The sequence below is a fragment of the Eretmochelys imbricata genome, chromosome 27 (genome assembly GCF_965152235.1).
Source record: "Eretmochelys imbricata isolate rEreImb1 chromosome 27, rEreImb1.hap1, whole genome shotgun sequence".
NCBI lineage: Eukaryota > Metazoa > Chordata > Testudines > Cheloniidae > Eretmochelys > Eretmochelys imbricata.
In genome coordinates this window covers 13,521,513-13,543,673 of record NC_135598.1, presented here as the reverse complement: position 1 = coordinate 13,543,673, position 22,161 = coordinate 13,521,513, and the positions used below count along the sequence as shown (strand labels likewise).

Genomic DNA, 22,161 nt, shown 5'->3' with positions numbered 1-22,161 from the left:
GGGACAGAGGCATGGGAGCCAGGGCTTCTCCCCAGCACCCCAATGCTGTTTCCCCTGGGGGGAGGGGGAGCTTTGCATTCTGACATGTACTGAGAGCACCCCAGCAGAGGGGGTCTGAGAGCTGGCAGGGGGTGATGCAGTCACAGCTGCTCTGGCTGGGGCAAGGAGGAAAGGAGGGAAACACACATGGGTGGGAGAAGCAGGAGGGATGAACCCAAGAAGAGAGGACAGGAACGGGGAGAGAGGGAGCTGGGACCCTGTAGAGGGGGCACAGGTCCCCTTTGTTTGCCAAGGGGAATGCTAACCCCACACCACATGCTGCCCCTCACCCCACCTGGCTCCAACCCACCCCACTGGCACCTGGCAGAGGGGACAGTGTCTCCTGCCCATGCCCTGGTCTCCCAGACCGTGCCCTGGGCGCCTGGCCCAGAGTTTAAAGCTAGACCGAAAGCCAGTCCCGGCCCACCCCGTCTGCGCAGCAGGGGTTGTCCCCTCCTACCCCCTGATGGGGAAGGGCCATGTGTTTAAAGTCCAGCCGGCTCTGTAAACCACAAAGTGCCGTGGCTCTGTAAACCACAAAGTGCCCGTGTCTCTCCGCGCACAGGGGCGTCCAGCGAGCCGGGGCTGCGGCCAGCCAAAGTGCTGTAGTGTGACGGATCCAGCGCCCCCCGGGCTGTCACGAGCTGCTCGCCTCCAGTTTGTAGGAGAGCTCAAAGAGCAGGTTCTGATTGTCGATCACCTGGAACTGGCGCACGTAGGCCTTGGTCTGCAGCTGGCTGGGCGACGCCTCCAAATCCAGGCCTGCGGGGGAGGAGAAGTCAGGGCGCATGACCCGGGAGCCAGCAGCAGGAGGCGCTGTTCTCCCTCCCCTGGTGGAACTCACCTCGCCTGGCTCCTGCCCGCCTGAGAGAGGACGGCGGGCTGCTTGCTGCCCTGGGGCTAAGCATGGCGGCTGCCAGGCGGGCCCTGGCACAGGTGGCCTGACCGGGCCAGCTGGGAAGCTTCCCTGAGAACCAGACAGGCCAGCCTGAGTCGGCTTTCGCACAGGTTTATGGCCCGGGCAACAGATCTCTGCCGCTTGGAAGGTGGCAGCTTTCATTTGTTCCCATGCTGGGCAGGTTTCAGAGCAGTAAACCAGGGGCAAAGGCCCCACCCCCTAAGTCACCCTGGCTGCCAGTCCCAGCGCCCCCCAGTCGGGATCTGCAGTCTGGGGAAGCAGGGAGCTCCGTGGGGTAATGACGCTGCCCTTCCTGTCCCTGGAGCGCAGCGCGGGGGGGCAGCCTGTGGGAGACGCTCATACTCACACAGGGGACGGCTGCGATATTTTCGGATTGTCCTCACTTTTTCGGCGATTGAGTGCTGCAAAGGAAGGCAGCCACGTGGTTAACAGCCTGGGCGCTGGGCCTGGCCCTGGGGCAGCCCAGGCCACAGCAAGGGCCTCAGGACCGTGGACCCAGCCCCCCAGCCGGGTACAGAAACGAGACCGGCAGTCAGGGCAGTGAGCCGTCCCACGCCACAGCTGGGAGAACCCACCTCATCCCACAGGGGACAGGCACCGACTCTGCGCCCACCCTGCGCCCGGGCGCCCAAGGAGCCCGATCCAGTTGGCTCTACCCCTGCAGGTGTGTTAAATAACAAACAGCTGGTCGAAGCCCTCCACGCACAGGCAGCAGAGGACGGTAGACACCCCAGCCAAGACACACACAGGGGCTCAGGGGCAGGCGGGGGAGGGGATTTGGACCCAGCTGTTGGTCTCTCGCAGCACCCGGGAGCCCCACCAGTGCCAGGAGCAAGGCTGCCTCTGCCGTCCCGGCACCCATCCTTGCTGCTGCCCTACAGGGGCTGTGACCTGCAGGTCGCGCAGGGGAAATTCCACCCCGGGGGTTGATCTAGCGAGACCTGGGCCCCGGTTTCCTACACCAAGCACCTAGACAGGGTGCCTGGATCCCACCAGGGGTGGGTGAGAGGGAGCTCTGAACTCCAGCCCAGCACAGCACCCAGCACAGATCCAGGGGGGACCCAGGCAGGTGAGACGCCCGCCCCGGGGCGCAGGCTGAGCCGGGAACCCTGGGGTGCAGGGAACTGCTGCATTGAGCTGCCAATCCGTAGGCAGGGACGAGGCTCCGAGGGGACAGGATGCCGTGTGGGGTATGGTCATGCCCACGTGCCCAGGGCAAGGCCGCCCGGGTTTGCTGCGGAGACCCAGGGTGCCGCCCCCTGCCGGCTCAGCACCGCCCCAGCTGAAGGGCACTGACGGGCTGCGTTAGTCGGGGAGCGACCCGGCGCTTTGCTCGGCAGCCAGCCCAGAGCCCCATGAAACCTGAAGAGGGGTGCCGTGGGGGGAGGGGATCTCTCAGCCCAGCCGCCCGGAAGCTACGGGCCAGGTGCGGGGAATTCTGCTCGGTGGCTAAGCGGCAGCGGCTCCGTTTACACCAGCTCAGGAAGTGGGACATACAGCACAGGGGAGTCGAGCTGGACAGATGGGCAGATCGGGCCAGAATCTCCCCAAGGGCAGCAGGTGCCCCCCAGCCTGGCCATGGCCCGTTCTCTGTGCCGAGCTGCGGCCCAAGGACCCCATGAGCCGAGCGCCTGGCACGTCCCTGGGGGGGCTGCGGGACTGAGTGCGTAGCCATGGCAACACTGGCTCCATGCAGCAGCCCCCCCCCGCGCTCCACCTCCGCTGGCTGCGGCACTCCCGGCCCCCCCGCGCCTGCGCCAGGCTGAATATTGCATGAAGGACGTTCCCAGGACAACGCCAGTTAATCTCGTGGGGGGTGGGGGGGCACTGCAGGGGGCTGGGGCTCTGCCACCTGGGGTCCCATCCAGACAAAGGCAGAGCTCGCTGCCCTGCGGGTCCGGTGCTGCAACGCCCCCCACCCCACCCCAGACACCAGCTGTTCTCAGAGCCAGGCCAGGGGCTTGCAACAGGCACCCGGGGCGGGAGCCGTCGCCATCTCTGCTATTGGCCTGCTGGGTGATCCGGGCCAGGTCCCGTCCCTGCTCTCTGCCTCAGTTTCCCCTCCCACCCTGTGTGAGCTCCTTGAGGCAGGGACGCACTCTGTGCGTAACACACGTCACAGAGGGGAAGGGCCTTGCCAAGCAAAGAACCCAGGTGTCCGGGAAAATGAAACCCACTGGGGAAAACTGGATCCAGGGGTCTCTTCCTCCAGGGGGTCGGAGGAGGGGGGCGACTCACCAGTTTCTCCACGTTCACTAGCCCGTCCAGGAGCGTCTTGCTGCCCTCGTGCACAAACGTCAGGTCTGGGGGCCAAAGGAGGAGGGACAAGGTGAGCGCAGGCAAGATGGACTCTCTCCTCCCCCGCCCGGGTGCCGTGCTGGCCCGGGTCTCAGCCCCTTCTCCCGCTCTGTGGGCACCTGGCTGGGAGATCCCCATGCCCCAGTCCATAGCTCTGCAGGCAGCGGGATTCCCAGGGCTGCCGGATCCGGAGACTCTGCTTGAGGGCAGGACACAGCCCCCAAGAGTCCCAGGAATCAGCTGCTTCTGGGGTGGAGCACGGCAGCTGTCAGTGAACAAGGGAAAATCCCGGGCGGGCAGCAGCGGGGGAGGGAGGGGAGCAGGCAGGGCTCACTCTGCCCAGTCGAAATGTGGCCAGGGGCAGGAGGCCCTTGTTGGCCAGGAAGGGCTGTGGGGTCACCAGGTTTTACCACCTCCTGGGAGCGACAGCAGGTCAGGCAGCCCAGTGCCTCCTGACACCGCCCTGGGGCAGTGGGGTCAGCACTGACGGTGAAGGGAACATGCCCCCTACTGAGCCCTGGGCCCCGCTCCCTGCAGCACAGCTGGGGAAACTGAGGCACCGAAGAGGGAGGGGAGTTGCCCAAGGTCACCCATGAGACAGCAGCAGAGCCGGAAGCCCTGTCCAGCAGCCCCCCAGCTGTAACCACTAGGCAATGCTTTCCCTGCACAACAAGGTGCAGACACATGGGCCCTCGGCTGCCAGGATTGGGTCCCTGCGTGGCCACGAGCTCTCTGTGGAGGGGGCGTGGGGAGCGCCTCCCAGGAGCCCCCAGGCCTCCCCAGGGAGGGACTGTACCTAGCGCTCCCTGGCGGCCCATGGCTCACCTTTCAGGATGAGGGGCACGAAGGGGATGAGGGGCGGGTTCATCTTGGAGAGGACTTCCCGGTAGGTTTTGTGATTCCGGCAGGGGTCCTGCAGGGGGTGGGGAGGGAGGACAGGTCAAGGGGGGTGCTCCGGGGAACCCCGGCCTGGACACCCCAGCGGGACCCCAGAGACGCTGAACAAGGGGCTGGGCTCTGCAGGTCGAGGGGCAGGAAGAGAAGAACCAGGCAAACCCCTCGGGGGACCCAGACCCACCCGGCTGAGCCTGGCCACACTGCGGCACATGGGGTCACGCCGGCGTCAGCCCCGTTGCCACCCAAGGCTCCGCTCTGGGCAGCCGGGCCGGTGGCTAAGATCACAGCGTTGGCAAGGCCCAGCCCCCCGCGAGGGGGTCTCCAGCCGGCCGGCTTGGCACAGACGAGGCAGCACGGCCTAGTGCACCCAGCGCGGCTGCCTCAGGAACTCGCCGGTTCCAATCCCCCGGTGCCTCCGGGTAGGAGCCAAGTGCTGTGCGCTCAGCACGGGTGGGGGAACCCGCCTATGTCCCCGACACTCAGACGGGGGGCAGATGCAGGCCGGTGTTGGGGGCAGGGGGCGAGAAGGCCGGGCTGGGAGGACGGTTCCTGCCGTGGCACCACGTTATCCACACCACCTCTCCGCGGCAGCCGGGGGCATGTGGTGCGTACCTCTCACCCGGCTCACGGGACTCCCAGCAGGAGGCGCTGGGGGGCTGCCGGTCGCCTCGCCCAGCACAGGGGCGAGGCCACTGACCGGCTAGTCCCTGGCCCTGTTTGTGTTTTCCCTCCTCTCAGCCGCGTCCTTGGGCTGCTAGTTAACTCCGAGGGGAGATTCCCGCTGGGGGCCCCCGGGAGCGGAGCCGCAGGGGACCATTTCCACCCCCTCCCTTCCCAGCCCCCACCCCACCCCTGTGCGGGTGCCAGGTTACCCAGGTACCCATGGGTGCCCAGTCCTGCCCCCCCAGCACCTTGGCACAAGAGCGGTGAGCGCCCCACTCAGCCCAGCCCCCCGGGGCGAGGGTCTCACCGTCAAAGTCTCAAACTTCCGGAACAGGTTCTTAAACTTGCCCGGAAGCTTCTGAAAAACAAACGGAACCGTGAGTGCCCAGCCCCGGGGCCAGGTTCAGACCCCGCCGCCCAGCACCCCCGTGCCAGGAGGTCACTGCGTGTGCCAGCCACGTGCGCACTGGGGGAAAGGTGCCACCGGCTCAGGCTGGCACATGGGCATCATGGGGGACTCGCCTCCATCGCAGGGCGCCATCCCTGGGCAGCGAGGTGGAGCGGGGTCACCGGGCCCCAGGGAGGGGGCGGGGAGGCTGCTGGAGCTCAAGAATGCGCAGCTAATCCCCGTCTGGGCAAGGCTCTCTTGTGCAATGGGCCAGGCCCTTGTTAGCAGAGGGAGGGGCCTGGGGTTTATTTCCTGGGTTTGTTTACTTGGAGGGAGGAAAAGGAAGATAAACAGCCACACACTTTGCAGCTGCGGAAGGAGCCATTTCCCCCAGCACGGAGATGCAGCCACCTCTGGGGTGGACCACGGCAGCTGCTTGCACAGCCGCGGAGCAAGGCTGCATAGCCTCTCTGGGCAGGGAGGGCAAGGCACTGCGTACTCGGCTGAAACCACAGGGGCAAGGCTGGGTGCAGGACAGGGCTGGAATTGAGCCCGGGCATCGGGGTTAAAAGCCAACTCGGATGCAAAGGGCAGTCGGCAGGGTCTTTAATGCCTCCAAAACAGTCCCAACCTCGGAGAGACAGCAGCCCGGGCCCCCTAGCACCTGGCTCGGGTCAGCATGGACTCCCAGGGGAGCACGCCCTCTACTGAGCCCCCACCCCAGTCCCTGCAGCACAGCGCCCCGTAGCGCCCCCCTGGGGTCAGCACTGACTGCCAGGGAAGAGCGCCCCCTACTGAGCCAGCAGCACCCTGGGTTCTCCCTAGAGGTCTCCCTCCCAAGCACGGCGCAGGCTGGGTGCGGTCCATGACGTGAGGTCACTGCCAGTCGGGGCAAAGCGACCTGGCTGGCTCAGATGGGGGATGGGGAGCCCTGCCCTGACCGATAGGGGGTCCCAAACCCTGGGCCGACAAGCAGAGACCCACACTCCTGCTACCCCCTTACCTCCCAGGTGAGCCGTAACCGGCTGACGGCCGCGTTGTCCAGCCCCATCACCACGGCATAGAACGACAGCATGTCCTGGTTCTGCTTGCATCTGGGGACATGGAGCAGGAGACTCAGGGGCCAGCCGCTAACGGGTTAAAAGGGAGAGAGATCCTGCCCCCCAGCCCAGCGGGAGGGGTAAGGGGCGTGCAACCTGCAGCCCTCCAGCTGGGCAAGCTCTAGGCATGGGGTCATCAGGACCCTGGGGGCAAGTGGAGGGCAGCCCCATGACCAGCGTCCCCAAGCCCCTGCGGAATCCCACCCCCCCCAGCACTCCAGTCCCGGCCCTGGCGGTGCCAGTCAGGGGCCCGGCAGCCTCCTGCCGCATCAGCACCGACATCCACGCCTGACCTGCCTTACACGCTGTCCCAGCTGCCCACGCAGGAGAGACGCCCGGCTGCACAGAGCTGAGGCCGAGGGACCAGGGACTGGGGGGCTGGGACTGCAAGGAGGGGGGCCCCCCCGTCCATAGCACCCGCCCCAGCCCCATGCAGGGCCCCTCGGTCCCGGCAGCGGGCAAGACGCGGCGCTCACATGGCTGCAATCTTGATGAACTTCTTGAGCAGATGGGCACGCTTCCCCAGCGCCTCGCACAGCAGGATCTCGGTGGCCACCCAGTGCTGCACCTCACTGCAGCGTTGTAGCAGCAGCTCCAGGTTGGCAGTCTCCCGCCGGCCCCGCTCCCCGTGGAAGACGTAGTCCACAAACTCCAGCTGCAAACCACGGGAGAGGGGCGCGGTTGGTGTCACTCCACGCCAGTGCACCACGGCCTGAACCCTGAGCTCCTGCCGGTCACCCTAACCCCGTCCCGTAACCAGCCCCCAACCCTGAACCCTTTCCCTACCCCTGCCCCTGCCCCCTCCTGTATAGGAAGTCTTAGCAAAGCCCCAGTGCCCTACACGCTTCCCCCCGTCAACTACCGCCAGACTCGTGTCACCTACGGGCCAAACAGCTGTTTGCTGGGAACAGCATTTGCTGCCTGCTGTCCTAGGCTGGACTCAAACCAGCAACGAGGAGCAAAGGCCCCATCTCAGAGCTGGGCACTCCACAGAAAAGACGTTCGATTCCGTGGAGAGCGTTGTGCCGCTTTCCATTTTTGTGCAGGAATCTCAGATTTTGTTGACCCGGCCGGCCCATTGCTCCCGTTTGCAGCGGCCGGGTTCGGAGCCTACAAAAACGTGGACGAAATTTTTCAACGAAAAATGGGCGGGGGGTGGGAGTGGGGGATTGTTTTTGTCAATTGTTTTTGGCTTCCCCAGCATGCTCTGCTCCGTGTCTCCTCCCCCTGCCCCCCATGTCTCTCCACCATGTGCCCTGCAGCCCTGCACGCAGGCTTGGGACCTGCAGGCCAGCCCCTCCGACCTCACCTCGTGGATGCAGCGGAAGAGCTCCCAGTGAAAGGCCGTCAGGTGATTGGCTATTTCCTCAGCCTCCGCGCGGTGGATCTCAGTGTCGCCCGGCGAGACCTGGATCTCCTCGGGGAGCGGGACCTGTCGGGGGTAAGGGGCAAGACTTGCCATGAGGCTGCAGCCTCAGGCTAATTGTGCGGAGAGGGGGGCAAGGTGCCTGGGCTATTGGCCTCTGTAGCAGTCCCCCCTCCCGCTCGGTGGGCCGTGAGAAAAGCCACTGCATTCAGGGCGGGGAGTTTCTCCCCCCCCAACATGCTCAGAAGGGGAGAGAACCACACAGCTAAAGCGACCAGACCCCAGTTAAATCGCCCGCTCACGCAGCGCTGCCCCAGTAAGTCAGTGGCACTGTGGCCATATGTCCCTGGTACAAAGGGCACCTGCATGCGCTACGCAGGGACTGCAGCGAGGTCCAGCAGTCAAGAGGTGACGGCGGCATTGGGTGGGAAAGGCGGTCTTGCCTAGTGGTTAGATCCTGGGGGCCCTTTAAGATTTCATGATGCTTTTTGCAAGCGTCGGGACATCGACCCCAGGGCTCTGGCCACGTCCCAACCCCCGGGGACTCTGCTTTGTCTCCTGCAGCTTCAGCTGGATACAGGATTTCTAAATTCCCACCCTGCACTGTTGTGCAGCGTTGTGGTGCACTGCCAAGCAGCTGCCGTCCCACCCCAGAGGTGGCTGCATTTCACTGCTAGCGCAGTGATCTCAGGGTTAAGACTTGTTTCCAAAAGCCCTGAGATTCCCCTTCAGGATGAATGAGAACCATGGGAGATCAGCGATCCGTCCCCAGGGTTGGCAGGGGTGGGGATGGCTGGGACATGGGGAGCTGGGGGGGTGGAATCTGCCAGAGCCCCGCCGAGGGGAGGGCAAGGGAAGTAAAACAAGCAGGCTTCTGGGCACCAGTGTCCCCAGCTCCCCCTCTGGTTTGTGACACAGCTGGCATCATTTGGCTGCCTCTGGACTAACAGGCAGGAAGCCGGGTTCTGCCGTGGGCGGCCCCTGGCGCGTGCCCTGGGCGGGGCGGGGCTCTCACCAGCGACTCGATGGCGTCCTTCGTGCAGGCGAAGAGGTGGCTGTTAATGCCCAGGGTGGTGAAGACACACTCCTCGCTGGGCTGCAGCACGGCCTTCTCTGGGGGCAGGAGAGACGGGGGCTGGGGTCAGTGTGTCAGCCCACCCCCACGCCCCGTCTCCCAGCCACACTGCCCCCTCCCTCTGCCCTGGGGGTGCGGGGCGTAGGACCCAGGGGCCAATCAATGCCAGTCTCTCTGCTCATAAGGGGGGCTGGCTAGTGCCCAAAGGTTTGTGACCCAGGCTCTGGGACCTGCCAAACTCACTGCACCTCAGCCAGCAAATGAATGGCCATCAGGCTCTGCCCCCCCGGCCTGGAATGGGAAGGGGGTGGTGGTGGGCTCATGCAGGGTCCACATTTCTCTGGATCTGTATCAAGGGGCCTCTTGGAGCCACCAGACCCTGGAATGCCCCAGGCGGGGGTCAATTCCCCCACCCATGAGCTGGCAGCAGCCAGGGCCAGCTGTAAAATACCCTTTCTGCCCAGACCCCCCGCGGGGTAGCGGGTCTCTCCTTCCTGCAGCCCCTTTCACCCATGTCTATCCAGGGTTGGCACCAGCCCATCAGCTGGAGACTGCAGAGGTCTGGCGTGGCCCCTGTGCCCCGATAACCACCCAGAGTGCCCCCTACTGGCACCCGGGGAGGACATCGCTGCAGGCTCCCTGGGACAGGGGCCACGTTCTGCTCAGACCACGGAGGCCTCAGCGGTTCCGGCTCAGTGCATCGGGCGGACCTGGAGGGGGCTGGCACATCCTTGGTTTGATGCGCTGCAGGCAGCCAGGGGAAGCGATGCCAGGCCGGACCCTGCCCAGTCATGACCCTCCGAGCCCCAAGGGAAGCTGGAACATGCCTTGCACTGAGACCCCCTAGGCCAGTCACCTCCAGACGACGCCACCGCCACCAGGGCGAGGGCTTCCTCGCGGGCGCCCTGCTCCTGCGAGTACTGCAGCTTCTCCGTCACCGCGGCCAGGATGTCCTGCACCGAGGCCGAGAGGCGGCTGCGGATGGTGACGTAGGAGTGATCGGGCATGTACACGCGGCAGAAGACTGCAGGGAGACAGATGAGGGAGGGGTAAGAGGGGGGGCTGCTGTGGGGGTGGAATTTCAGCCACATCCCCGTTGTCCCATCGCCGGCGCCCCCCGAATGGAGCGGGCAGCAAGGTCCCGCTCTCGTGAGCCCGCGGCCATACCACCCCATTGATGGGCATGGGGGGCAGGGGATGTGTGCGGAGGGGCCCCCCGGCGGGGGCTCTGCTGGCAGGGTCACTTGGGGGCTGCTGTTGGCTTGGGGCGGGGGGAGATCAGACATGGGGGCAGCTCACAGTTCGTTCTCAGTGTCACTTTGCACCCTCCCTCCCAGGCTCCCAAAGCATTTCCTGCTTGCCCAGCCACTTTACAGATGGGGAAACCAAGGCACAGAGCAGGGAAGGGACTTGCCTGAGGTCTCCCCGCACTACCCAGTGGGGGCAGGGCCCACATTTTACACCCCCAACAGCCACTCTGGCAGCTCGCCCGGAGCCTTGGGGCTGCCCCCAGCCCACACAGAAACTGACGCAATCACAATAACGAATGCAGGCAGCAGGCATGTCATCCCCCCCCCCGGTGCCAACCACCCTCCATTGGGGGGCAGGAACCCAGGGCTGGTGACTGGGGCCAAGCAGCTACATCCTCCCCCGCGGGAGGGAACCCAGACGTCCTGCCTCCCAGCAGGGAATCGGATTCTGCTCGCCGTGCCAGGCCGACCACTCGGACCCCCGCCACCACCACACTCACTCTCATCCGAGCCCCGGAAGGCCACCCTGGTCTGGAGGCAGGAGTCGATGCGCCGGAAGTGCCGGAAAAGCGGCTTGACCTGTTTGCTGGGTGGCGGGATCTCCTCGGGCACCCTGCAACCAAGCAGGGGCAGGTCAGGGAAAGGGGCAGGATGTAGGGGAATAATGCCCTGTGGGGGATGGGAGGCTGCAGAGTGGGCATTAAGCCACACTTGGTTTTCACGAGGCCCTGGCCCCCACAACAGAAATATCTTTGGGTGCCATCTAGTGTCCCCCAGTAGTCCTTTGCACCCAGGTCTGGGTACCAGCACGGCACCAGCCGGCTTAAGGGGGCCCTGAGCCCGGATCGGGGCCTCTTGGCCTTATCGTCACGCTGCTCATAGCGAGGGAGCAGTCGCAGGGCCGCGGCTCGGGGCAGCGTCGCTCCAGTTAACGTGGCGGGGACCCCGTGTCACTCACTTGAGCTCCGCTCTCTCCACCAGCTGGTGCAGTCTCAGGATCTCGTCTTCCAGCTCCGGGTAGAGGGAGACGTCTTTCATGATCAGCAGGTAGAGATCCTGCGGGGGGGCACAGGGAGGGGGGTCTTTGGCTGCCCGGCCAGCAGGGCTCCCCCAGCTCAGATCTGGCTTGGCATTGCCCTGAGACACTGGGGAACAACCCCCCGCCCCGGCCATGGTCAGCACTGGTTTTCTGGGGGGCGCAGCCAAGCGGATTGCAGGGCTCATGTTCCGGCTACTGAGCGACACATCACCAGAGATACTCTCCCTGGGGCAGGGGGTCCCTGGGGTATCCGAGCCCCACACACAGTTTGGGGGGGAATTAAATCTACTAGGAAGAATCAGGGCAGCCGGGTGGGGGCCAGTGGGGCAGCCCAGAGAGTGAAATTGACCAGCCTGGCCAAGCGCAGAGGGTTAAACAGAGGTGGGCAGAGAGGATCCGATGACCCCCCCCCCGCAGTGACAGACCCAGGGTTGTCCTGCTCTGGGCCGGGACCCCCCACCCCTCGAGGGCTGGGAAGGAGGGTAAAGCTGCCGCCCCCCGACCGTCACGGACCTTGATGACTTTCCCAGCGCTCTCCTCCTCCTGCAGGATGCCCTTGTAGGTCTCCAGGAAGTGCAGCAACACGGTCAGCACGGCCCGCTTCCTCGGGCGCGCATCGCTCGCCGCCCAGCCAGGCGAAGGGCCCCCCGACGCCAGCAGGAAGGTGGGCACAGGGTTAAGGGAAAAGAGACCAGGGAGCTGGGGCCGGGCTGCGGCGCCGGACACCTGGGTTCGTTTCCCAGCTGCCCCCCGGGGACAGATGAGCTCAGCTCTGGAGGCGGGTGCTGAGCGCCCCGGGCCCTGCTCTTCACGCCGTGGTTCCACAGGGGGGGCAAACAGGGGTAACCCCGCGGGGGGAGGCGGCGGGACAAGCGTCTGAGTGAGCTGATGCGAGTTTCACTCGAGCACGCCTGGCCCGGAGATGGGGCACATTCCCTTGGGGAACGAACCAGGGCACCCGGCCAAAGCGCCACGTTGGCTCCTTCCACCTCCTCTCTCCTGGTCGACTCTGCTCCAGGTCAGGCCGCGAGGGGAGCCACGGGCATCCCGACCCCGGCCCTCCCTGGCGTCGCCATCCACAGGGACCACGCCGACACACGGGCAGCCTGGCACGACTACACGTCAGCAGGCCGGTGCTCAACCCTACCATAACAAACCGGCCCAGCTCCCACCCTGCTCTCAGGAGCAAACCAGCGTGCAGAGCACAGCTCCCCACGGGAGACCCTGCAATAACAAACCAGCTTCTACCCGCCGTGGAGGAAACCAAGTATTCACCCCACGGGATTTCCAGTTCGAGCTTCCGCCGGTGCTATGGAAAATCACAGCCAGGGCATGGCTGCGCCCGACATCCCCACGGCGAGCGGGCGCCTCCCGCTGCAAGCAAATGGCCGGGCAAAGGCGCGCCCCCCCGAGTCCGGCCCCCATCAGCTGTGGAAAGGGAAGAGGCGAGATCAGACCCCCCCGCCCATCCCCACTGCCCCCAGCCTAGGGGCCCTCCCCCGAAGGATATCACTGGTGCAGCTCCTGCAGCAGGTGCTCGGTCGGCAGGAAGAGCGAGTGGGTGAGGATGACGTCGTCCAGTAGCACGTCTAGGAGAGAGACGGACACGGGGTTGGGGGCCGCGTGGGGCAGGCGGGCGGCACTCTGTGCCCACTGTGCCTGGTCTGAGGGTGGCACGGCCGGGCCACGCACCCACCGGTGGATGTGCAAACACCGCGAGCGGGGCGTTCGTCACAGGGAATTGCCCCCATCCCTTCCCGGGGGGGGCGGGGGGGGGCGGGTAGTAGGTTAAGCGCACGTGTGCCACCCTCGCACGTGTGCACGCACACGCTGCCCTTGCACACACGGTCCCTCATGCCCACACACGCCTGCATCGAAGCTATTTCCAATCGCTTGGCCTGTGCCAGGGCTCGGGTGAGTTAACAGGGTCGACGCGGAGGCCCCGGGCCGGGCTCACGACTCGGGGAGCTCGGCCCCCGTTGCTACAGGATAATCTCACGTTGCTCTTAAGAAGGGTGGGCTGGCATTGTTAGCCCAGCTGGGGAAACTGAGGCAGGGGCCGTGGGGAGGACGCGCTCAGTCCCAGCCTGTTCCGTCCCTGACCTCCCGGGGTGCACTGGTATCGATTCCAGCCTGTCCCCGTGCCAGGAATGCTGTGACTCACCCCCTGCCCATGGACTCTGCCCCCAGCCCCTGCCTTGCCCCCTGCCCCCGCTCTGACCTCCTCCTCCACACCAGGGGCCAGCGAGGGCTCTGCAGAGGGGGTTCTCTGCACCCACGAGCCACGGCCCCCCACTGCTCCTTGATCCAGTCCAGCCCCCTCGCTAGGCGAGCCCCTGGCACGACCCCGGGGGTAGCAATGCTGGGTGATGCCAAAATGTCCAGCACCCACAGCAAACCTGCAGACCCGTTTGTCTGTAAACAAGTCACCCTCGCATCCACTTCCTACACCCCCCATATACCTCACACTCCATATACCCCCCCACTCACCCCTTCATACCCCACCTATCCCCCCACCCACTTCCTACACCCCCAAATACCTCACCCACCCACTTCCTCTACCCCCCATATACCTCACACTCCATATACCCCTCACCCACCCCTTCATACCGCACCCCATACTCCCCCACCCACTCCCCATATACCCCCACCCACTTCATATACCCCCACAGCACGCACCCACCCACTTCATATACCTCCCCCCAAAACACGACATCACCCCCGACATGCAGCAGGAAGGTGGGAACGGGGTTAAGGGAAAAGAGACCAGGGAGCTGTGGGAGGGAAAAGGGGCTGAAAGTCACCCCCTGACATCACTGACATGCAGCCACCTCTGGGGTGGAACACGGCACCCGCTGAAGGGGTCGAGTCCTGCCATTCCTTACTCAGACAAGCCTCCCCAGCGGGCACTTTGCCCGCGGAAGCCCAGCCTGTCCAGCGACGCCACGCGCCAGGCCAGAAAACGGGGGAACGAGCCTCTGGCGTCAGTCAAGATTAGCCAAAGGTTTTTCTCAAAGCAAATCCCTTTGGTTTTGCTTCAGGGCCTGTGGCGCTGAGCCCCGCTCGAGCTCCCGGCATCGCCCCGACATCAAAAGCCAGCGGGAGGCCGAGCACCCGCCCCCAGCAGGGCAGCAACTTCACAGCAAGGAGGTGAGTGGCAAGGAAGGAAATTCTGGAGCGAGACGGTTCCCCACGCGAGGAGCCTGCAGTCAGAGCAGAGCACCCCAACTCGTAAATGCGCTCGGAGCCCACACACCCCGCCCAGCCCCGAGACCCTGCCACCTCCAGCCTGCGGCCCCGCAGCCGACTGGAACAGCGCAGCTTAGGGCAGGAGGCAAAAGAACAAAAGATCTCCAGCAGCTGGCGCAGATCGTCTCCCCCATGACTGGGAGAAGCAGCCACCTCTAGGGCGGAGCCCTGATTTGTTTAACAGCACACGGGACAGGCAGGGAAGGAAAATACTCTGTCTGCCGGAGGCTGCAGGGTGGGGTGGGTGTAGGCAGGAAAGCCAGGCTAACGCCCCCCCTAATATTAGTATTTGTAGCACCGGGTGTTGCTTAGAGGCCCGACCGAGACCAGCACCCTGTTGTGCCGGGTGCTGCACAGAGAGACAGGCCCTGCCCCGAGCAGGTGACAATCTAAGCAAACAAGAGAAGGGGTGGGAGGAGAAACTGAGGCACAGTGCAGGGCCATGACTTGCCCACGGTGACACGGCAGAGCTGGGAATAGAACCGTGAGTCCTGCCTCCCCGCCCAGTGTCCCTGCCACCAGGCCAGGCTGCTACAAGCCATCAAGCCCTCGCCAGTGAGTCTCAGGGCCTCTGACCACTGGACCACGCTGCCTCTTGTCAGGTCTGGAACAAGCTCAAGCAGCCAGCACCTGACGCAGCCGTTGGGATCCCGGCCCGGCACAGGCTGCCGCGGGCACTGCCGCTGGCTGGCTAATTGGTGCTGAAGGAATTCTACATTTCTCTCTGCAGGGGCGCAAGGTACCAGGGCCGGGGGAGACAACGAATGCAAACCCCAGGAACAGAGCAACCCCGCCAGCTGCTCAACCCCAGCCAAGCTGGCTCCCAGCCCCTTAGCGAATCCGGCTCCAATTAATGGACATGAGACAAGAGGCCGCCTCGCTAGGCCCCAGCGAGATGCCAGGCCGGCGAGGCCATGAGCAGCAGAGACCCCGTGGCATAGAGCGAAGGGACAGAGCCGGGGCTGGGCCCCACCTGCACTGACTCAGGGGCTAAGTCTGGGGGCGGGCGGGTTGAGAGGAGGGGACGGGGGCGGGGTATCAGCGCGAACCCCATTCGCTGGGTCACTTCCATCGTAGGCCCGCGGGGGGGGCCCGTCCCTTTGATCCCAGTCTGTGCAGCGCCCGGCCCGCCGAGCCCTGACGCAAGACTCAGGCTCCTGGCGCTGCCCCAGCCCCAGCGAATTCACAACAACAGGGCTGGGCCAGAGCGTTTAACCGTCCCAGGGCTCCACACCCAGGAGACGGGCGGGGGTTGAGGGGGGCGCTGAGACTGAGGGGTCCTCTTGCGCCACCCAGAAAGGGATCCTGACCGGGAGTCAGCTGCTCTAATCTCCCACCGCCCGGCCCCAGATCTGAGAATGGAACCCAGGAGTCCCGACTCCCAGGCCCCCTCCCCCGGCTGCCAGCTGTCTTTGAACAGGGGGCACACGGATGCTGGGGAACGGGGCCCCCCGCCCTGCCGGCTGTTTATTTAGAGAGCAGGCACAACCTGAGCAGGGCAGGTGGCTCCCACTCACACCACGCCCTGCCTGCATGCCAAACCCTGCCCAAGGAGCAGCGCCAGGCCCACGGTCGCTCCAACAAGGGGTCAGTTAGCGCCCAGTGTGGGGCGGGTTCTGGGCCGCGGGCACCTGGCTCCCCCAGAGCCAGGGGGAGCGTTTCACAAAGGGCTTTTGCGGCAGAGTATAGAGAGTCCTGGGACCTGGCCAGCCCCGCCCAGCCCAGCTCCCCAGTGCCCGCTCCCTGGTGCCCACTCCCCAGTGCAGGGAGAGAAGTGGAATTGCCCAGGGGCTGGGGGGCGTTTCCCTGAGTGGGGGGAGGGGATTTTAACTGCCAGGGACCCCGGTTTGGCCCGGCTCCGGCAGGGTGACCTGGCCTCTCCCCTTTTCCACCGCTTGGAAGATCAGACCCCAGGTGGCTTCCGACACCAGGGCGTCCGGCTCCCTCCCGCCCAGTCCCCTTGGCTCTGCGCTGCAATTTCTCTGCCTTGGGAAGTCTGCCCCTACCCCTGCCTCGTGCCAGGTACCCAGGCTGGGCAAGCACTGCCTGGCAGCGGGGGCCAAGCGTGTCCTGGCAAGGCCAGCCCACAGGTGAACGCCGACACACCTACTGGGGCGGTCAGGGAAGCCAGGTGGGGTCTAAAGCAATCAATGAGCATCCTTCCTCGTGGCGCCAGCCAACCAGCCCGCTTTCCGCCCGCTCCCTCGCGGTGCCCAGAGGCCCGAGGGAGGGACCATCTCGTACCCTGCCCCAACCAGGGCCTGCTCGCCTGATGTCACCCTCCCCATGCTCAGCCAGCCGCCTGCCCTGGGCGCACGCTGGGAGAGGGCACCCGCCGCTGCCCAGCCAGGGCGGCAGGGGACCCTGCGGCCCGATGTCAGTCGGGAAGGGCTACAGTGCAATCTCTGGGCGGCAGATCGGCCTCGGACCAGCCACAGCAAACTCCCACCTCCCCTGGCCCAGGGGGACCACCAGGGTTAGCCTAGTGCAGGAGACTAGGGCTCCCTCCAGCCTGGTATGAGACCCCTGCCACGCGGCCTCAGAACAGCGATGGTCAGGAGGCGTATTATCTAGAGCGCGCAGCCCAGACTGGGCCCCATGGTGCCGGGTGCTCACAGATAGACAGTCCCTGCCCCATAGAGATCTCAGCCTAAGCAGACCCAGGGCGGGAAAGGAAACTGAGGCACGCAGAGAGGAAATGACTTGCCCAGCAGGTCAGCAGCAGAGCCAGGAACAGAAGCCAGGAAGCCAGCCCTGCCCCCTGAGTCACATTGTCCCTCCTCGGATGTCTCTCCTGCTGCATGGGCTCAGAGCAGCCATTAGCCCAGCAGCCCGTCTCAGACAGCAGCCAGGACAAGGCGCTACAAAGGAAGGTGCCTGGATGGACTATACAACCATGCAGTTCATGCCCTAGCCTGCCTCTAGGGGACATTCCTTCCTGACCCTGGGAGGGTTCGGGTTGACTTGTGCCCTGATGCATGAGGGTGTATATCCCTCAGCCCTTAGCTAGGATTGCTGAAGGACAGACCAGATGTTCCTTCTATTGTCCCCAGGGGCTGAGATTGGGGATCTAGGGGCATTTGGGATCAGGGTCCCTTAAGGCCCTTGGAAAATGCCAGGGTACGTATTTAACGCTTTCCTGAATCGTACCGAGCCCTTGACCATCCTGCTACACCTTGGGGCAGTGAGTCCTGCAGGCTAGGGTGTATCTTATACAGGCTAGGGTGTATCTTATAGGGTGTATAAGAAAAGGGGATTTCCTGCTAGCCGCATGGTCGGTTTGTCTGTTATATCTGAGCGGCTTCGTCCGCCCGTGGGCTCCCCGGCACGTATCCACTGAACATGCAGGGAGGTATCAGCTGCTTCCCTGCCGCGGAAGATGCGATGGAGCCAGAAGAGACTCCGAGTGGCACAGGACAGCTGGAGGCTTCCATATGGCCTGGTATCTGCCCTAGGACCAAGGCAGACCGGGGATGGCCCCTTTGGCTTTTCCTTGCCATGGGGACCGTACCCTGGAGGACTCCCAGAGGCAGGGTCCTTCCTTCCCTGCCCCAGACACTCAGACCCCCCCCCAGCCCCACCCACCCAAAAACATTCCTTAAAGCGGAGAGAGGCTCAGCCTGCTCCCCCCGCCCTAGCAAAGGGGTTGTTCTAGCAAGATCGAGGCTGCCCATGGGGTTACCAGCCTGCTAGCTGGCTGCCGGGCTGGGAGCCTCTGGGAACACAGCGCCTCCTATGGGACGCTCAGCACCGCCTGGGCAGTGGCCCTCGCCATGCATCGAGACCCCGCCAAAGCCAGGCGGGCAGAGCTAGAGGCCCAGGGAAGTTCCCAAGGCAGGAACCCGTGTGCGGGGCAAGCCCATGCTCCAGAACAGCTGCAGGGTATTCGGCACCGTGCAGGCGCCCAGGGAGCGGGCGGGGGGGGCTGCTCCCTGCCCCGGGGCTCCCACCAGACAGCAGTTTTGAGCACCCAGGGAGTTCAGAGCAGCCCCTTACTGCAGCGAGGGGAGCTGGTCTGGGTGCTCCCAGCACCACTGCTCCTCCCCTGAGCCCCACAGGAGAAGGGGGCACCTCTGCCAGCCCCCCCCCCGCCCGAAACACAGCCAGCATGACCCGCTGGTACCCCCCACGCCCAGCCCCCTCTGCGAGATGCTGGCCCCCACGGGCCCAGCCGCACTCTGAGGTGGGGACACAGCACCTAATGCAGGGAGGGCGCAGGGTGTGGTTTAAAGACACGCCCAGGAGTCAGGATGCCTGGGTTCTATCCCTGGCTAAGGGAGGGAGTGGGGCCTAGTGGTTAGAGCGAATGGGGGCTAGGAACCAGGGCTCCTGGGTTCTATTCCCAGCTCTGGGAAGGGAGTGGGGTCTAGTGGTTAGGGCAGGGACGCCACGGAGGAGTCACTTGCCCTCTGCCAGTGGGGCTGCCGACAGCGGGGTGGCGAGTGCCTGGAGACCCTGGGACGGGAATCGTTCGGCAGGCGCGTTGTTCTGGCTCAGGGCCAATGCCAAGCTCGGGATCAAAGCACTGCCAATCTGCACACGAGGTAACTCTGCACCAGTGAGCTGGAGATTAAGCAAATCCGTCACACAATGGAGCCAGGGCTGTGCTGCCAGGGTGGTCCTGCAATGAGGGCTGCGGGGCGGGGGCACCGAAATCCTTCTCTTCCCCAGGCTGGACCTGTCCTGACATTTCATCCCCTGCTTTATTGTGAAAATCCGGATAATTATACCCCACACTGCATTGGGAGGAGACGTACACGGAGGCACGTGTCCCGTGGTTACTACAGGGGACCGGGAGCCAGCGCTACTCCTTGTTCTGCTGTTGATGTGCTGTGCAAGGCTCCACCTCTCTTTGTGCCTCAGTTTCCCCATCTACATACAAGACAAGACTCTGCTCCTGTGAGGCTCTCATAGTGCTTCAATCACAAGTTAGCCCCACAGGCCCTTTGTGACACAGGTAAAGGGATCACTTCAGGTGACACTGAAATGCAGCCACCTCTGGGGTGGAACACAGCAGCTGTTGAACAGCTGCATGGCCACCAGCATCGCTGGCATTGCCCATGCACTGGACAGTAGGGTGTGGGAGGCAGCCGGAGCAAAGACAAGCATCCAATCAGAGGGCTCTGCCACCTCCCAGAAGAGCCTCGATGGATGCTAAGGTCCCAGAGTCCTAGAACAGACGCCAGCTTCTCCTCCTGCCCGGGATCCCCCCCGAGCCAGAGCTCAGAGATGGATGGGAGGCAGCAGGGCTTGCTGCACCCCCCAGCCAATGCAGAGATGGTCCTGATCAGACCCACCCACGCTGCTGCTAAGGTCCCAAGCAAAGGAGTGACAGCCCTTTCCCCGCGTGCCCACTGCACCCCCTGACTCGGGACAGGAACGTCCAGGCCAGATGGTGGTTTGTTCCCCCCCACACACACAGACACCCTTTACAGGGGACGTTCAAGGAGCAGAGGGTGAAGCTCTGGCTCACTGCAGGAGCTTTGCTACCGACTCCCTGAGTCTAATTCTCCAGCACCCACTGTGCTGGAGGGGACTTGCACAGCCGGTGCCTGCTCCAGGCCTGGCTTTAGCTCCACAGACCCGAATTCCACCCCCCACGTCTCCCCTGAAGCCAAACGCTGCCAAGTGCTGCATCGCTGGCCTCAGCCAGGGGTCCCGCTCCCCGGCCCTAAACACCCGCCCAGACAGCCCAGCCTCGACTAGGCACAGGGGCAGGGCGAGGCCCGAGGGGCCGGGGCCATCTGCCACTGGGCTTTCAGGTGGGGAGCCCAAGGCAAGAGGGGCAGCCCATGCCAAGGATGGCCGAGGCTCCCGCTCCGGCGAGCTGCCTTCCGCGGCCACCCAGACAAACGCTGACAAACGTTAAAGATTAACGGGCGGCTCGAGGGGCAGCCGACACCATCTGGGCCCCGGCGGCACCGCCGGTCATTTCCGAGCCCCCCGCAGCCGAGCGTCTCCTGGGATCTTAGGGAGGCCCCGGGGCCGTGCTCGCCAAGGGCTGGAAAAGCCAGACGCTGCCCAGCTGGCCAAGGGGGGCCTTTCCAATGGAGCCCCCTTGTCCCCCCCGACAAGCATCCCTCTCTCTGGAGGGGTCCCCAGCCTCTGCCCCAGGCTCTCCCCTGACACGGCGCCTCCTGGTGGCTCCGATCTGCAATGGCACCGCAGACCACCACAGTGGCCAGCTCCTCGGGAGAGGTCCCTCCAGGCCCCCAGCCGGTTACCATAGTGCAGGATCCCGCAGCCCGCATGTGGTTACCCCGGGCCCTGCCAGATCTACCAAGAGCCCAGCAGGTCCCCCTGAGCTTCCCCCAATGGCCTGACCCTCCCCCGCAGACTCCCTCCCCCACTGTGACAGCAACCAACCCCCACTTTCAACATGCACCTCATCCAAGGAGTCAGACCCTCTCTGCCACCATGGGCACCTGCTGACTCCCTGCAACCCCCTCCCGCTAAGGGCACCTGCTGACCCGCCTCCCCTGGCACCAGACCCCCTCCCCCTACCTCCATGGGCTGACCCCCCCCTCCCCTGGCACCAGACCCTCTCCCCCTACCTCCATGGGCTGACCCCCCCCTCCCCTGGCACCAGACCCTCTCCCCCTACCTCCATGGGCTGACCCCCCCCTCCCCTGGCACCAGACCCTCTCCCCCTACCACCATGGGCTGACCCCCCTCCCCTGGCACCATGGGCACCTGCAGCCCCTCCCTCCCCCACCTTACCTGCGCCGCAGCCCTGGCCGTGCGAGGTCGGGGCCCCCCCGAGCCGGTCCAGCAGCGCCCCCAGCAGGCGCTCGGGGCTGTCGGGCGGGCCCGGGGGCCAGCAGCAGGTGGCGGCGGGGTCGGGGCTGAGCGGCGGCTCCCCGCCGCCGGGGGACAGCTCCTCGGAGGAGAAGGACGAGGGGGACCGGAGGGCGGCGTCCGGGGGCCGCAGCTCCAGCCAGCGCCCGTCGCCGCCGGGCCGGGCCGGCTCCATGCCCCGCTCGGGCTCCTCGGCGGGCTCCCGGAGGAAGCCGGGCAGCAGCAGGCGGGAGACGCTGGGGCGGCGCTGCAGCCCCCCCGGCCCGGCCCCGGGCCCGGCCCCGGCCCGGCCCGCCAGGTGCGAGCCCTGCTTCTTCAGGAATTTCTCCAGCGGCTTCATGCCCGGCCGGCCGGGGCGCGCCGCGGGGGCGCACGGGGGGCGCACGGGGGGCGCCCGGCTCCGCGCTGCGCTCCGGGCCGGGGGGCTCAGGGGGCCATGGGCCCCGGCGGCGGGAGGGCCGGGCAGCCCCGGGCTCGCTCCGCGGCGCAGGCTCCGGGCTCCGGGCCCCGCTGCGGGGGGCGCTGCGGCGGGGGGGCGGGCGGCGCTGCCCCGGCGCCCCGGGATGCGGGGATGCCAGAACCGCACCAGCCCGGCGCCCGCCTCCTCCCCGGGAAGGTAACGAGCTCCAGGCTCCGCCCCCTCGCCCGCTTCGCCCCGCCCCCCGGCCCCCCCCCCCTCGCCTCCACACGTTGTTCCTGCCAAGGGAAACACCTTGAGCTGGGAGGAGGCGGCTCAGAATAAACCCGGGCCAGGGGCGGGGCGCACCTGCGGGGGATCGGGGTGTGTCTGCGCGGGGTACAGCCCTGGGCGCATGGGGGGCGGGGTGAGAGGAGAATCCCACCCATGCTGGGGGGGGGGGGGCTCAGACTTGGGGAGACCAGGCCCCTTTGGGGGTGAGAGAACAGGGAAAAGCCTGGCTGTGGGGCGGGAGGTGGAGATTTGGGGTGACACCTGCAGCCGCTTGGCTGTGGGGAGATCCCATCCCAGGGAGTGGGAGCCGGGGTCGGCAGAGTTCCCACCCCCCCAGGTTCCGTAGGCCCAGACCCTCCAAGGTATTTCAGCTCCTAATTTCCAGTGGA

General features: G+C 65.5%; 1 protein-coding gene across 1 annotated transcript; it reads right to left on the bottom strand.

The window, feature by feature from the left end:
• Positions 1-676: 676 nt before the first annotated feature.
• RAPGEFL1 (Rap guanine nucleotide exchange factor like 1) lies at positions 677-21,421 on the bottom strand. Its single transcript, XM_077806014.1, has 15 exons — positions 21,004-21,421; positions 12,545-12,623; positions 11,548-11,698; positions 10,954-11,051; positions 10,496-10,608; positions 9,602-9,769; positions 8,686-8,783; positions 7,614-7,736; positions 6,781-6,959; positions 6,208-6,298; positions 5,124-5,174; positions 4,082-4,169; positions 3,197-3,261; positions 1,305-1,359; positions 677-801 (listed from the first exon to the last, which is right to left on the bottom strand). The coding sequence occupies exons 1-15, from the start codon at positions 21,419-21,421 to the stop codon at positions 677-679; spliced, it is 1,902 nt and encodes a 633-aa protein (XP_077662140.1).
• Positions 21,422-22,161: the final 740 nt, after the last annotated feature.